The sequence below is a fragment of the Tympanuchus pallidicinctus genome, unplaced genomic scaffold (assembly GCF_026119805.1).
Source record: "Tympanuchus pallidicinctus isolate F22 unplaced genomic scaffold, pur_lepc_1.0 scaffold16, whole genome shotgun sequence".
NCBI classification, from domain to species: domain Eukaryota; kingdom Metazoa; phylum Chordata; class Aves; order Galliformes; family Phasianidae; genus Tympanuchus; species Tympanuchus pallidicinctus.
Window position 1 is genome coordinate 7,073,439 of NW_026294679.1, and position 17,270 is coordinate 7,090,708.

At 33.9% G+C, this 17,270-nt stretch overlaps 1 protein-coding gene across 9 annotated transcripts in view; it reads right to left on the reverse strand.

Annotated features, from left to right (window-relative positions):
• Nucleotides 1–17,270, reverse strand: part of ATRNL1 (attractin like 1) — a 425,431-nt gene that overhangs the window by 183,993 nt on the left and 224,168 nt on the right. For 7 of the 9 annotated variants that reach the window (XM_052678077.1, XM_052678074.1, XM_052678081.1 and 4 more), the window contains exon 26: nucleotides 10,663–10,741. The exons of the other annotated variants lie outside the window; for them this stretch is intronic. In XM_052678077.1, coding sequence (XP_052534037.1) covers nucleotides 10,663–10,741 — 79 coding nt within the window. The remainder of the gene's footprint in view (nucleotides 1–10,662; nucleotides 10,742–17,270) is intronic. 9 annotated transcript variants of the gene reach the window in all.

Here is a 17,270-nt window from a genome sequence, read left to right on the forward strand (position 1 = left end):
TGTTCTCTTTCAAGGATCTGTTTAAATCACGCACAATACTGAAAAAGAAAATCCAAATTCCTTTCATAAACCTGAGATTACTTGAATGAAAGCAAGAGAAAGTTTATGAAATTAGATGTATGCTGCTGTAATTCCATGTCACCGAATAACACTAAATAAAAATGCCACTGTTTTTAATCATAAGATCATACGATTGAAGACGACTTCAGGAGACCATCAACCTCTCTCCAAAGACAAGTCAGTCATATAATTACTGTCATATTTTATCTTAAAATCTTCCAATGACAGAGTCTCTGGGATCTCTAAGTCGATCAATTCCGGTACCACACTATCTTTTTCATTACAAACTTTGGTGTCATTGCAAATTCTTTGTGTCACCTGAATGCTCATTGCTGCAACACAATCACCTCACTTCTTGTCCTCTCTTCAATGGTTATGACAAACACATCACCCCACTCCCTACATTCCAGGCTGTTATCATTTCTCCGTATGTTCTTCTGCACTATACAACTACAGATATCCATACTTTCCAGTTGCTATCCTTTCACAAATGCTTTATACCTTTCCTGTTTCCAGAACCTTTCTGGACTTGATTATCAAAATTGGATACAGTGCTCCAGTTCCAGGTTCCATTAACGCTCTAACGTTTTAGAATTGAAATAATCTACCAAATCAGTAATATACTCCTTTTTTGTAACCAGTTTGCTGCTGACTCACACTCAGTTTGTGAACATTTCTAAGCCATCGATCAGTTCTATAGAATTGTAGCACAGTCAGCTTTTTCTTCATGCTGTTTTTCTGAAGATTATTATTTCTACCAGGTAAAAAAGCTTGCATTCACCAATATAGATATTCTCTCTAATTTATAAAGATTATTTTAAGCTCTAATGCTGCCTACAGCACTCATGACCTACCTTATAGTATCTGCAAATTTAATAGATATGTTCACTAACTGTGTAACTCAGGTCATTAATAAAAACATTGACAACATCTAGAGCTATGACAAATATCCAAGGTTAACCTGTAGCAGATGAATCATTTTACTGACAGTGAATATGTAAGCATGCTTTTCTGACCAGTTTTGCACCCATTCCACACCTCCTGTGTGACAGACTGTTAAGCATTTATGATGCCCATCTGTACAAACATGAAGTGTTCCCCCCCGCCCCCTTTCTAAAGGACCCTTTAAAGGATCTTTTTCATGTGATTTTGTTCCTGAAAAAAATGTTGGCTACTAATCTTGTTCAAGGATGTTTTGGGGAATTTGCTTTTCATAATTCTCTGGCTTCTGTTTTCCTCCCTTTCTTCCAAAGTGATTTATGATCACTGCTTCCATGAACTTACCATATACTGGATGATCTAAATAGAGGTAAAATTTGAACATTTCACACATGGGTGATTTAGTCATTAGTAACATTAACAGTGTAGATTTCATTTCCATCACAATGGGAAAGAGAACCAGTTCAGGAATATTACTAATAGATACAGTTAAAGTATTAAGCCAAAATGTGGTGAGTCTGACACTTTCAGGTCACATAACTTGGTACAGCATTTCTGTAATGTGCTCTCAACTGTAATCTGGAAATATTTTTCCTTAACTTTGTGAAGACAAAGAATCATGGTAAACAGTATAATCAGGTCTTATTATCATACACATAAAATCGTAAGAAATGGGTGATTGGTTTTGATTAATTTGAATGTGAAGCACAAGAGATTCATATTTTTATATATATTTTTAATATTGACATTTATAGTAAATATAACACTTAAACTAACAGACTGTACTTCACTACATGTTTGTACCTCTGATTATCAGCAGTGCACCATGATAACAATGAAGAGAGCCATTCAGTGCTCAATTCACTTACTTATCCTGTCTAAATAGACAGATTCCTAAATAAGATGCCTAGGTACAAACAGTATTATTGGAGAACAAAGCAAAACAGCCATGCAGATAAGCTCCCCATGTAATATTAAAGGCATGTGTAAAGGCAAGCATATAAAAAAGGCTTGTACAATTTACTCATTTCTGCAGGTAAAGAAACTGATTGCCTCAGCAGTGAAGCAAATTGCACAAGGGAGCCTATAATACCTTTAAGCAAACAGTCTTCCAAACCTAAACTTTCCATGCATGGGACATGCATGCTTGCCTGTTTCCAAGAGTACTTCTGACTGTGGCTGCACGAATGCAAAAGACTAACAAGCTACAGCTACTTAGAGATGGTAAGTCTAATTAACTTGGAGTCAAAATGTATGTAGAGCACTGAGCACCAAAAAAAGCTCAACCTACAGGGTTTATTGAGGTTTCATTTTTGTTAATTACATGCGGTTTAATTGATTGTTAAAGCAGTCTAGAGTAATTTACTGATATTACAATTTAACTGACTGTAATGTTGCATTCAATCCAACACATACCAACCAAAAAATCAAACGTACTCTATTTTCCCAAAACGACTTGTGCATAAATTGAACAGCATGGATGAAAAATAATGATCTGTTCAAATATTCATATTCCCTATAGAACTTATGCTACCATACAACTGTCCTAAAATAACATTGCATTAATTTTAATTAAATTTTGCATTTCAAAGCAGTCTTTCCATACATAGTATGTTTTTGTGTGACTTCTGTCAATACTTGAAAGATGAAAGGAAAGCCAAAGGTTATATGTTAATTATTAATTATCTCTTGAAAATAAGGATAATGAGCTTAGTTAATACTAGGCTATGCTATTTCTCAACTATTGTTTGCAAACAGTTGGAGTAGTAAAATCTATTGCTGCAGGAAGGCTATCATATCATTACATTCTTCAGAAAGAATAACTATTCTATATTTCTGTGGACTGTGCTGTATACCCACGGTTTCCTCTAAAGATATTTCTTTACAGCCTAAGGTTCCAGCATTTGTATGAACAAGTTTCTCAATAAATAAGGACATATATGCTGATTGTGTCATCACGTGCCTACTTGCTTCTTCCTTTAACCCAGATAAAGGAAAGAAGCCAGAAGAACTGCATGGCCATCGTTTGCTCTGAGCAATGACACCAAGGAATGTTTGTATAATGTTTGTATAAATAAACATGTACAAAAACCACAGAATTTCCCCACAGTTGGGGATACCAACCATTCTGACATTCACAAGAATGAGATTCTGCTGAGAGACTAAACAAAGTAATAGCACAGACACTGAAAAAAGTGACCCTGGTAAAGTTAACAACTAACTTTTGGTTCCACTGATCACTGTGTTCCTTTGCACTGAAACGCATTAAAGCTCAATCTTAGAAGGGAACTATTATAAGTATAATATATATAAGTATATATACATATATACTTATATATATAAGTATATATAAGAAAATTTTTAAAAGATGCTTTGAAGATACTAAAGAAAGAATAATTGTGTGTACTATCAGCAGTAATTGTAAGAAAGAAAAGGTCAATGCAGTTATTTCCCAATCCTGAAAAGCTGAGGAGGAAGCAAAGAGGAGCATTTGCATTTCCCTTAAGGAGCCTTTAATTCAAACATTCAAACCTCTTCACTCTCTTTTCATAGCAGAATTCTTCCAAGCTTCCAAGCATTTCTGGTGTTTGCTCCTAAATCCACTCACTTCTTTCTTATAGAGCTCTGTTTGTTTTTCAATAGACAGTAACAACAACAAAAGCAAGATGCTACAAATAGAGGACACAAATGTAAAGAACAGTCTTGCCACTTTGGGCCAACATTCAACACCTGCTCTTTTGTTTTGCTTAAGAAAAAAATGAGTCATCTATTTTGGTGCTATACTCTTTATTTACTAAGAACATATTCGTCATCTCATTTCCTTTACACTGTGGAAATGACTCCAGATGACTTTTCATCTCAGAAGTTCAAAAGAAGCTCTCTTGGTTCCTTCCCAGAGCCCCACTGCAGACTGCATTTCCCTCCATCTACTGCTTTTTGCTGACAGGTATTTTGCTGAAAAATCTCCTAATGCTCTCATGCAGTCAACTTGTCCCATAGAAACTTCTCCGACCATACAGCTCAACAACTACAGCTCTGCCAAGTGGCTATTTGCCTCAGGCCATCTTCACTTTGTTCAGGCCCTGTTTTCTCTTAAATAATATGATTTTTCTCTTCCTGTTAGCTTGAAAGCTTAAGCTTATCACTGGTAAGATTTAACCAGGTCTGTGAAAGATAGCAGGAATTAATATACTACAGTGTATGCACACACACACTATCTCCAGCAGCATTTTATTCTAATCTGAACTTGTAACAGATTGTACTGAACTGAAAACCATAATTATTAATTTTAAAGTGCTGCTATCATCACTAATAACTATATGCAAACTTCATTCTGTATACAAAAATTATACATAATGAAATTAATTTATTTTGATTACCACCTCTTAGGACCTTCAGGCTAACTACACTGCGCAAACATAAAGAAGGAGCTTTGGTTATTATATATTAAGCAGAGCAAACAATTTTCTTCTTCTAGTCGTATCTGGCTATAATTAAAACTCCTATCTAGTTTACATTTTCTTTTTTACTTTTTTCTTTTTTTTTTCAAGAAGCAGCACACAATTTTCCTTGTAATAAATCTATCATCTGTTATCTTTTCTACTCTCAATTTTTGTGAGATAAAGAAACTGAACTGTAGGAAGCTATCACAAATGCCTCATCTCAGCTAAAACTGCCTTATCTACAAGCACAACAGGATTTCCTTTGTCATTTACATCATCTGCCTGTTGAAAAAATGTTTCTTGTACTTAATTTAAGAAAATAAGTCCACATGCAACTGCGGGCAGGAACAGATTTTCATAGCTCAGATATACAGGTAGTAATGTCTTCAGAGTGAATTCAGTAAGTCATATCAGAATCTATGCCAGACCACTCAGATTGCTTCTGGGATGAATGCCTGTGGCAGGAGGTATCTAACCTTCAACAACTAAAATGAGCCCTCCAGTCTCAGACCTTGAGGTTTATAAATTAGTTATTCATGAAAAACTCTTAACACTGTATAGTTTTTTAGATATCTGTATTACATCAACATTATTTAACTCAGCCCCACAAGAAATCATTCCTGTATAACAGTCTGGTGCCATTTCATATTTTTCTATAAAGAGAATAAACATGATGAGCAGTACTAGCATAAAAGTTAATCAGATAATACTCACTTATTTTTGTGAAGTGACAGTAATATTACTATAACCTCAGTTTTACAAAAGGAGATTTGACTCACTGGGTCCTTATATAGTCAATCTCCCACAAGAAATCAAAGTGTAAGAATTAACACTGCAAAACCTGGGTGGGACGAGCTGTTTAGAGATGTGTTTTATAGTCATGAGAGAAGATCTAGTGCCAACTAAGTAGGCATATTGCTTGAAAGGTTCATTCAGGGAGGAACCTAAATTTTAAATTGGAAAGAAAGCAGAAAGTCAGACTAAAATAAATGCGCTAGCTTTATTGATTTCAGAAGAGCATGAGCAATATAACAAGTTGAGATTCAAGTCCTATGAATAGCTCCTTTGACTTCAGGAAGATTACTCACGCTCTGTGAGTAAGTACATATAGATGTGTAAGATATTTGCTAAGCAACAGACAAGAACGCACCAAAAACGAAAAGTGATCTGAGAGGTTAATTTTGAAATGTAAAGTATATAATCCATAGACACACTCATAAGAAGAATTAGGCATTGGGGTATGTTAATTATACATGACTATTGCTTGTTTTCTTTGTATCAGCTATTGGTGGTCTCTTGCCCACACTAAAACACATGAAGTAAAGTGCTCCTTTTACTCCTTTGCTTCATGTTCAATGCCATAATCTACATACAGCAGTATTCCTAAAATAAACATGTTGCATTCCATAAGCAACATGAAAATACACAAAACACCGTTGTTATATTTAAACATACAAAAAAATACAAGTGTCCTTACAATAGAAAGTAAAACTGCTTTAGCTGGAATTCACATATTGTCTACGTTCATTAGTACTACCAACATAACCAAGCTTTCCTGTTATTGGGTTACCATAGAAATGAGCTTAGAGCTGTTACATGAATTGTTACTGTTATTAAGTAGATTCTTTCAGTTTCATTTGTGTTTTAAGAAGCTTTGAATATTCAAAAGAATAAAACTACCTTGATGTTAAAATTAAGGCTAGAAAGGTTATTTTTTAAAAAACAAACATAAGCTTATTTAATAAAATGAAGCAATAAGTTGTGTGGAACCCACACATGGTGTAAAGCAAGCATTCTCTCTAATTCCATGTTTTTATGCTTGTATATGCTATTCTTTCAGACATGCAAATGGTGCACAGCTGACTGTATAATGAAATGCTATATATAAATATGAAAATTCCAATAAAGGAATGACATTAACCTTTAAAGTTAGGCAAGCACTTATATATATAATACCATGCTTTCGAACATTTTTACACAAATGTGCGATCATGCATTACTTCCTCATTTCTCAAGAGCCTTACAGTGTATTGCACAAGCAAATAAGAATTCTAAGGTATGCTTTTAAATATATAAGCTCTTTCTATTGTGTAATTATGAAAATATTTTGAAAATATTTTCATTTAAAAAATATAAAAATGCATTTTAACTATTCAATTGACCTAATATACACAAAAGTATATATTTGCACAGGACACGTTGGCTTATAAGAGCATTTTCATGTAGGGGGAGGAATAGGACATCTGTATGTACATCTTCCATTGCATGCCTATGGATTAACAGTAGTAAATCCCCAAAGCATCTGGCTGAGTTCACAGTGTATCTGATCAGCAGCTGCTTTACCTCATGAAAGATGAATATTTGCCAAAATACCTCAGCTAGAAGATGTGTGCTTTATAATCCCATCTGCATGAGTTGTGTTAGTGACATCAATGTAGACTTTTTCACAAGCAAAAGAAAGTTTGATATGCTGTTAATGTGAAATCATTTTGGATACTGAATTCATCTGCAGTGTGGTGCCTTTCAGTAAAAGCTGTTCCACATTTGAGCCACTGCAAAACTGGTAGGTAACCTGTCAAGATTTCTGTACAATGACTTATGAACAGATTCATCTTCAACCATTCTGGACACAAGACTGTACAAACATTTTAAATATGAAACATACAGAGACATCAACTAATATTCTATTCAATTTTATTATCCATTGGTAAATCTGGATAATATATCTTGTGTCTCTGTGTGAAAAAGGAAAACAGAGTCAGATTGAAACTTCATGTGTGGTCTCTTGGGTGAATTCTGGGCATACAATGCAAGAGGTCTCACAAATCTTTTCTGGGAGGAAATGACAGGTCTCACTTCTTCATCCAGTGAACTAACAAATGAAATTTCACGGAAGGGTACTTGTAGAAAGGTTAGTCAGTCTTTGAAGGAAAAAAGAGGATGAGAGACAAAAACCTAGAGTATATATTTTATATGTATATATATATATATATATCTTTATGCAGATAGTATAGACTGTGCTAAAAATGCTTTCCTATTTCTAAGCTTAAAATTCTTAGGAAATCCTTTACTTTTGGAAGAATCCTGCCTTCTGTAAATTTGACACGAATTTCCAAGCTTGCTTACAAACGCTTTCCTGCTTTGTAAGTAGGAATTTGAGTTTGGTACCCATAGGAATGTTCCAAATTCCTCCGGTTTGTTCCTTAAGTAAGATAGTGCTGTAAGAATAATGCTAAGGAAATCATCTGATAAAATTCACTCTTATGCCTTCCAAGGATCAAACACTCTCAGATGAGCAATATTCCAGTATCCTACTTCTTAAAAAATGCTATCCCTAATTTTTTTTTAAACGTCACTGATCTGTGGGAGGGATGGGTAGGGAAAGATGTGAAGCCAGGCAGGAGGTTGTTCATGTTCTTCTGCTCAGTGTTTCATTGATCTTTTTAGACCATGAAATAAAGGAATGATACTTCCCATTTTCTTTCAGTGCACAGGGTGAAAAATTTCAATGGCAGAGGGTGAGGGAGTATCTATCTGCTCTTTCTTGTTCCTTAAAAGGCAGGAATGAAGAACAGAAACTCATCCAGGAGCATAAATTCAGATATTCTAAAGATAAAGTACATCTTAAGAGGCATCTATTTAAGCAGTAAAAATATGAGAAGTAAAATTTTGTCATGAGTGAAAAATACCAAAACTCAAGTACGTAGCCCATGGAAAAAAAGATTTCAATGAATGAAATGGAAAGACCAACAGATATGGACAAAGGAAAGCTCAATTTCAGTATTAGTAAAGATCAACAAAATGATGGAAGACGTAACTATATAGATATGCATATACATATATATCATGCCTTACATGTACATGAAAAATGGAAAAGAACAGTTCAAGTGACCTACAGAGTAATATTTCGACAGTGATCTGAGCAGCAGAATCTAAATCTTTGCTCAGTAGATAACAAATTAGGAAAGGAATTGAAGATAAAATTTCTATATTAACAGGAAAATGAAGACATTCCCATTATACAATGGAACTCATTTTTGGCTTGAGTTGGACTGATGCCATGCTACATTCAGTTTAGAATAAAAAATGACCCAGTTTAGACAAGCTTTAAAACCAAACATGACAAAGATACGAATTTTCATCTACACCTAGAAATCTAAGAAAACTTTTAAAAATTATTTGATACTTTCAACATCCTGATAGAACTTTTACAATCAGAACACATGAACAAGAAGTTTCTAGTTCTCTTGTGGAAAACAGATTGAGATGAACAATAAAAGGAGAATTCTTGATGAGTAGCTATTAGCAGCTGTGAACAGGTTTTCAATTTTGGTCATGTCTAATTTAATAGTTAATGTCTTAAACTACACTTTGAGTCCATACTGAGGGTAACATCTGAAGAGTCAACATTCCTGTATTTCAAGGACTAAAAAAGATGAAAAACCCATCAGACTAGAATGGTGGGATTTAAAAGTACGTACTTAAGAATTCGATAGAATAATAGATAACATTTCTGAATCAGAAACAACTAAGTTTCTCTAGCAATACTTAAGGAAAAGCAAGGATCAGCACTCAAGCACAGACCTCTGAGAATTTTAATCCAGTTGCAAAGTATTTCTTTCTACTTAGCTCTTCTAAAGAACCTGATTTATATTTATAGTGTATTTATCAGTCTATTTGCATGATCTTTCATAAAGACATAAAAATAATTATTATGATATTAGGATAATAAAACTTGAAAAACTTTTAAAAAATCCTAATTGGATCTGTTCTTCATAGAATAATATTTTGGACTAAATTAGAAATGCTATAAAAATCTAAGAGAGTAAACACAGAAATCAGAATAGAGTCCCTTAATCTGTAAATTCATATGCTTGTATTTGTTCTTAAACATGCCAGAAAAACAACCTGATAAATGTGGGAAATACATTAACAACTATTAACAACACAAGTATTGAGACAAATTTCAATGAAATATTAATAAGTTTAATTGAATACTGTAGTTTAAAGTAACTTTTATCTCTATTTTTGCAGTAAGAATAAACACATGAGCACTTGCCTCATGACACACAACATGATTTATAATATTCATCTGAATTTAAAAAAAAAAACCAAACAAAAAAACCTCAACTCAAATAAAAATTACATGTTTTTCTTTCCAGCATCAGTTCTAAACTAAGCCTGGACGTTAGCACATTATAATTTCAGTGAAGGAAAATTGTAAGTGCTAGTTACCTGGCACTCTTAAAGTGTACATAAATTCACTGCAGATCAACAATCAAACCCAACCAAAGAAAAACTTATTTAAACATTTATAATATCAGAATATTAAACAAACAAACAAAACCTAAAGAAACACTTTTTTTCTTTTTTCTTTTTTTCCTTTTTAAATCTAGACTACATTGCTATGAAACAATTATTTTTTTCCAAAAGTCATCTAGATTGGAAATTTTGCAGGAAAAAATCAGTGTCTAAATATATTTATTTTATTATGAGAATAAATGAAATCTGACAAGTGTATATCAGCTGAATCTTATCACATACGTGTAGGAATACACAGAACCGAAGTTTAATCTCATGGAAGTTTAATCATTTGTTAAACAGGTAGCAATAAATATTTTGGCCAAGTTTTCCAAAATTGCTATGACATTTCATGCTATAAAATAATAATTTTTATGTAAAAATACATATAGTGCTAAGAAAAAGCTACTGATGTCAATAGAGGTAGAATTTTGCTTAGGATTAAAAAAGACAAATGAAAAAGACAACCAACAATAATAAAAAGAAAGTAAAGTAAGTAAAAACAGTTTGAAGAGAGGATTGTCTCCTGCTATACGTTTCTATGACCTTTGATAATGACACAGCAAAGTAATAGAGCCAGATAACTTCCAGGAGAAGTTTGAGATGACATACTATGATCCTCTTTGTTCAGTCAACTCATCAATGTTTTTAATTACCATTTTGAGACTATTTGGGAGTATACTCCATCATAAAGAAAATTCAACTTTCTGCAGTCTAGTTCTGCAGTGTCTGTAATTTGTGATAGGAAAGAGGAAGAAACGATATTTTCTTCATTTTCAGCATGGAATGTAAAGGCAAAAAAAAAAGTTCAGAGGAATTTTTAAAATGTGTATACAGGGAAAGTGTGAATATGATTGTTCAAAGCTCTCAATATATTCTTTAAGATAAGACACCACAATAATCTTAAAATTATTAATACCTCTCTCCGTCGAGAAGCCCAACAGGTTTGTTTGATTTTCCAAACGACGGCAGCTACCAGCAGTAAGGATAAGAAACAACTGCAATTACAAAAAAAACAAAACAAAACAAAAACTATTTGTAATATAATGGTCTGAAATGTTTATATATTAGGGCATCAAAGGTAATAGAAATACACTTAAGCATGGAAAAAAAAAATAACAACCCACAAAAGGAGAGGAAAACTGAACTCTTCTAGCATGACAGGAAACTGTCAGTCATCCATGTTTAAAGTCAAAAGGGGATACACATCTACAATGCTATGGTTAACTCTATAAAATTTTATGATTCTCTCCATCAGTTTGAGGTAAGTTCAATTACGACAGTCCATAACAATCTACATACCCACAACTGACTCAACAAACATGCACTGCATGTCCACGCTCAGTAGACAGAAGAACAGGGCAAAATATAGTGAAAATTGATATCAATTTATACTTCTTCCCTGGTTTGTAAACTGTGAGTTATTTCCAAGGATAAAGGAACTAAAGCTAGGCAGAGTGTGTGATTGGCTTCAGGAACGAGGATTGCAGATGTCAAGAGGTCTTTTTAATAAAATCAAGTTTCCTTGAGAATCACTCAAGGAAACACTACTACTTTGCAGTCTCAAAGAAACAACAGAAAAAAAAATCAAATCAAAACCATTTAAACTTCTGCAGGTCACAATGAGAGCACATACTTTCTCTCTTGCTCCAATAATTTTGTATTTGTAACATTTAGTCCATAAAGAATTTTGGCAGAACAATCACTGGATTATCAACACCTTCTAATGAATTTCTGGATATTGATAAAAAAGCTTCTAAATTTGACACCTAACATAAACAGTTAGCACATCTTTTAATTTATGTAAACAATTTTTAATAAAATAACCGGATTATCTAGGTGTGTCCTGTGAACACATCTGTGGCGTATTGTGTCTGTGATTAATATAGTCCTACAGCTATTATTTTTGCCAAAAATCTTCAGAATATATTCTTTAACCAATGTGGAATATACCAAAAACTCTCTGTACTAGTGAAGTTCAGTGAAATACTGAATACTAAATCGAGAATACATTATCAGTGTAGGAACATCAAAATTTCCCTGTATCACACCATAAACAGATGAAGTTATGACTTAGCAGATGCATATCTAGGATGAACATCTTATGACATTCAATATTTATCCGTAATATGGAAACTATTAGAAACCAATTTATGGTGACTGTAGTATAATGTCTTTATTAAGGTAATGAAATGAAAACATCCAGTCACTCCTTGGCCTGCAAGCAACAGAGAATCAGATGTACAACTGAATATTTAACAAAATATATAAGGTGAACAAAGTATGTTCAAAACTCAGCGTCCATAACAGTGTCTGCTCTCTGGTGACAGTGACAGGATCCAATGGAACAGCATGGAATTGCATCAGGTGAGGGTATTAGGAAAAGTCTCTTCCCCAAAACACTAGAACAGGCTCCTGAGGGCAGTGGTCAGGACACCACCAAGCTTACAACAGCTGAAGAAACATTTGGACAACACTCTCAGACAAATGATCTAATTTTGGGAGGCTTCAGTTTGAAGTCAGGAGCTGGACTTGATGCTCTTTATGGGCCCCTTCCAACTTACAATATTCTATGGCTCTATGGACACACATTTTTCTTTATGATTAAAGTAAGACGAATAATACAGCTTTCTATCAGCATCTTATTCACATAAAATTCTTTCTAGCTTTCTAAATTCTTTACATACATTTTTTCTTTGTACACTTCTTTACATCTATTTTTTCTTTGTACACCCTTGAGAAAGCCTGCCAGAGTAAGGCTAGGTCTGAAAGAACAAAGCACCATACGTACAATTATTTTGGACATAGAATGCTCAACTAATGCTCAATTATGTAATTAACAGATTGTTTTTGTTGTCCGATTTGTTTTTGTTTTACATATGAGATTTAAGTCTGTCTGTTTAGTTCCAAGAGGGTTGACAGTTCTAAGCCTCAAAGCAAAAAATGGTTAAAGAATCTGTTCCTAAATGTAAAGTTTGACTTTCCCCTTAACGGCAAATGTCAACCAGCAGCATTTCTTTTAGCACATTTTTAAGGCTGTTTGTGACTTAGAGATTTTTATGGAAAGGAATATATTTTCTGCCTCTCTCACTGTAAGGCCATTTAAATATGGTGTTGTGCTTTTACTGGTCTTTGGCACGGAGTCCCTAACAAAACAAAGATGGAGTTTTGACTGGTTCTGATCCACAGATCAGAACAGTTCAGCACATCTAAAAATCATCCTCCCAAAAGGAAACTATGGAAGAGTCAATGATCTGTAGTATAAAGACAAGAGGGTGCAATTTCTGGTTCAAGAACCTTAGGGAATTCTGAAGAGAAATCTCTTACACTTTAATGTATCTCAGTGTAAATCATTTTTCAAGGTGGATTTTCACTGATAGAAACCAAAGTAGCAACAACATTTAATCGGTGCACCAGTTTATTAACACAGTATTACTTACCAAAAGGCTTTCACTTAAGAGATTTTAACGACAAAGTATCTCAGAAACACAAACTATGTTATGACAGAAAGTGATTATCAGAGACTTTCCCATTTTGTTTAACATATCACTTGAGTTGGTGCGCTACTCTCACTTTTTAAAATATATCTTTGGCTGCCTCCTTTTATCCAGTCTTTTTTGAAAGTAAGCACAGGTTGACCATGAATTTGTACAGCCTGCCCAGGGATAATGGGAACAAAGACATCTCACTGACCCCCAGAATAATACACTTTTGCAACAAAACTTTTTAAGCTTACATCAACAGCTGCTTATAATCTTTCCTACTACAATCTAGCTAGTATCTGCAGGAGTACTGTACTGATATTTTGCTATAAATTAGCATGCTGAACATGCAGTAAAGATAAGCCATTTCAAGCTTTTCCATAACACAGAAATAAATAAGGGAAACAGCAGCAGTTGTTTAGAATGATGAACTCAAAGCTTGTGGAAATTGAAAAGGATGGTGAACTGGACAGAAGAAACCAAGAAATTCTTGCACTGTCTGGCTGCTTCATTATCCCCAGGAACTGGATCTCTTTCCCAAGATTTTCCTTTTTTAAAAATTAATTTCTTGAATGCTTCTCTTAATTTGGAGGGGGAAGAAGCAACACAGAAGAATTCTTGTCTTGAAACTTCAGTCAAATTCCTGCTTCACTCTGTACACTAAGAAAGCTGGGTCACACACCTAACTTTACTCAAATCAGCCAAAACATCTTTTACTTCATGTGTAAAATCAGAAGCAAGTATTTCAAAGACACAAGTAATACAAATAATTTGAAAATTACAGTGGTGAGTGTCTTATGTTTACTTAACTTCATGTGCAATCTTTTCCTGCTTTCAGGGTTTTTTTCCTGCTATAATTCAGAGAAAAAGAATCAAAATTCTAGATAATGAAGAGAAGAAAGATAGGGAAAATAGGTTTTCTCAAACTAACCTTGTATCAGGCTGTGTGAAGATAAGTCTTTTTTTATTTAAAGCAATAAAATTAAAACAAAAAAAAAAATTAAAATTGACTGCAAACATCTTGCAATATTGAGTGACTTGACAAGAGAATAAGAGAATGAAATTCAGTGCCAATGAACTGAAGGGAAAAATAAATAAATCTAGCTACAGGTACGTGATAGGTTCTAAATTAGTAATTACCACCCAAGAAAATGGCCTTGAAATCATCTCAGATCATTATTTGAACATATCAGCAAATTCTTACTGACGGTCAAAACAGCAAATAGGATGTTAGGTGAGATCAGAAAAGGAAAAAAGGAAAAAAGAAGAAGACAGAAAACACTGCAATGTCAGTTCATAAATCCATGGCATGTTTGTATCTTGAACACCACCAAAAGCAACCATTTCTTCATCTGAAAACTACTGAGTGGAAGTAAGCATGTAGAAAGTAGTACAGCCAGTTTGAATATAATATGCTAATAGAAATGTGCTTTTACCCACAGTTAGCACAATACTATGGCAAAACTGACATCAGTGTAACCGAATAACTGAACGAAAAATTTACCAGCTGATATCTCTAATGTTGTCAGAATGTGGTCAATATCACAAAAAGATGTCTCTAAAAGGATTTGCGAGGTTCAGAGTACCAGACCCAGTCAGTTTTGATGAGAGAGATGCCTACAGCTCTGAGATGTCTACGCATGACAAAGACTGATAAGAAAATTTAATAGTATTTAGGACAAGAAAATCACAATGTGCCAGTACCAATTGATCAACTGCACCTTTTTCATCAAGATGCACAATCACTGCTAACATGTATTTGTGAAGACAACAGTTCTGGGGCCTGTTTAGGAGTAAAGTAAACGTGTTCTCCTTGGGCTGAAGCAATTCCCAACATAATTCACAAATCAGTGTGAATGACCTGCTTAAATGCTAAAACAAAAAAGAAGTAAAACAACCTTAGATAACCAGGTGAACAGTATTAAGCAGCACTTTGGAGATGAATGTATCACTATACAGGATATTCCCAAAACATATCTGATGCGACTTATTGAAATTCTGCCTATAAAACTTCCATTTTTCACATTCTTTTAAAAGAGTTTGACAACATAGAAAGAATACATAAAATAATCAAGAAATATTCGAAAGTTGAGAAGACAATTTACTGATAGTGCATTAATAAGCTCAATCATTTCAATTCTTAAAAAAACCTACGGGTGACTAGCCTACAGAGTGCATGAGTTTCCAAGGGGAGTAAATACTAAGGGTCTCATTCATCTAGAGCAGAAATGCATAGTAAAAACACTAGCTGGAAGCAGAACAATTTGAATTAGACTCTGGCACTATTATGAGTTATTTTCTGTATCATAATTGTCACAATGAAAATAATAAATAGATAAGTGCCTCTGCAATACAGATTAGTTACGAATTATTGTCCTAGAGTACAGATGGAGTGAATGACTACTTACACTGATGAATGTAAATCTACCCAAGAAAATGGTTATCATGTGAATACACACTCAAAGCTGCAGCAACCCAAGTGTTACCATAATTCTGTTGTCTTTAAAACAGAGGAATGAACTACCGGAAAGTAGTGACATAGCTTGAAACAACATGGAACCAAATAAGGAAATGCTAAAAAATGATGCTTGAAAATAAATAGTTCATCACCATGACTTATGGTACAGACTGGTCAGAAGTTATCATCATAGTATTAGCTAGGATACAATAAACAATTAAAGAATGGCTGAATTGAAAAGGATGCACTGAATACAATTATTTTATATCTGACAAAGTAGAGGAAAGTGACCAAAGCAGGTCTGCAATAAACATGGTCTAGCAGCAGGATCTAAGCTAAACAGATGATCTTCCTGCAAAGGGAGATTGGTTTATTTGAACACAAAAAGGGAAAATAGCACAGAATAATTACCATCTGCACAACCACTTTAGTTATGTAGAGAGTAAAAATTTAAACTTAAAGACATCACTTTTAGACGTGTTTAGTTCATTCCAGAGGCTGAGGAGTGAGATGGTAGCGTTTTCTGTGAGTGAGAAACAGCTTTTCTCAGGGAGTAAAAAACCAATAAGATTAGTCGCTAGCACAGATTGTAAAGGGGATGTGTTGCTGCTTGGAATCTGCAAATTAAAATGAAACATGTAGATCATCTTTTAACAAATCCAAATTACTGGGATAAATAGAGGGGAAAATCATTTACTCACTTTTGCCGTGCTGTAAGAAGAATTATGTCATGAATTGAATACAAATATTTTTAGAACCAATATTGTAAGTGGAAGATAAACAGAACAAAACAAAATGTTCCATCCTTTGCTATTTATTTTCTCACTCTCCTTTTGTCTAACATGCAAAAGAAAATGTCCAAAAAATATATGTAAACATCTATGCATGAATAATTGTTGTTTCTATGATTTTATTTAAGCCACCAATTTGCATAGCAGTTGAATATTGGATGAAAGGAAAACAGTTTTAAAAAAAATCTTTACCTTAAACCTAATATAATTTTAATTGTATTAAAATTAAAACTTGGCTGTGATCCTACTTTGTGCACCACAGTGGTTTAGTGTGGATTGGATGTTGGGCTTTGGAGTGTAACAGCAAGCAGTCTTAGAGCTCAGGATATAATGAAATGGAAGATTTCAGGTTCACAGAGCTAAACTAGAGCTGGCCAAAAAATAAGATGTGTCCAGTATGGACTTCAGCTCCTTAATGCCAACCGTTTTATTCAACAGATGACCTGTTTGTCCACCCTGCTTATTAATGGAGATATAAGCAACTAGTTATTCTATTCATAAAATTATTTAGGTGTATGGTAGTCTCATTGAGTGTCTATATGTGTACAGTTACACTTATTTTAAGAACTACTCCTAAATCTTTTTTTCAAAAAGTAGGAGATAGGTCATTAAGGCAACTATTGCTACATTACTGGCACTTTGCTGAGCGGAGACAACAATTAAATATCCCTACAGATGCACAAAACTCATGCCCCTTTTTGCTAAAAGCAAAAAAAGTACATTTCACACTGTAACATTAACCTTAGCAGCATGCCCTACATGGTATTAAAGCTTTTCATTCATCCCAACTACAGTA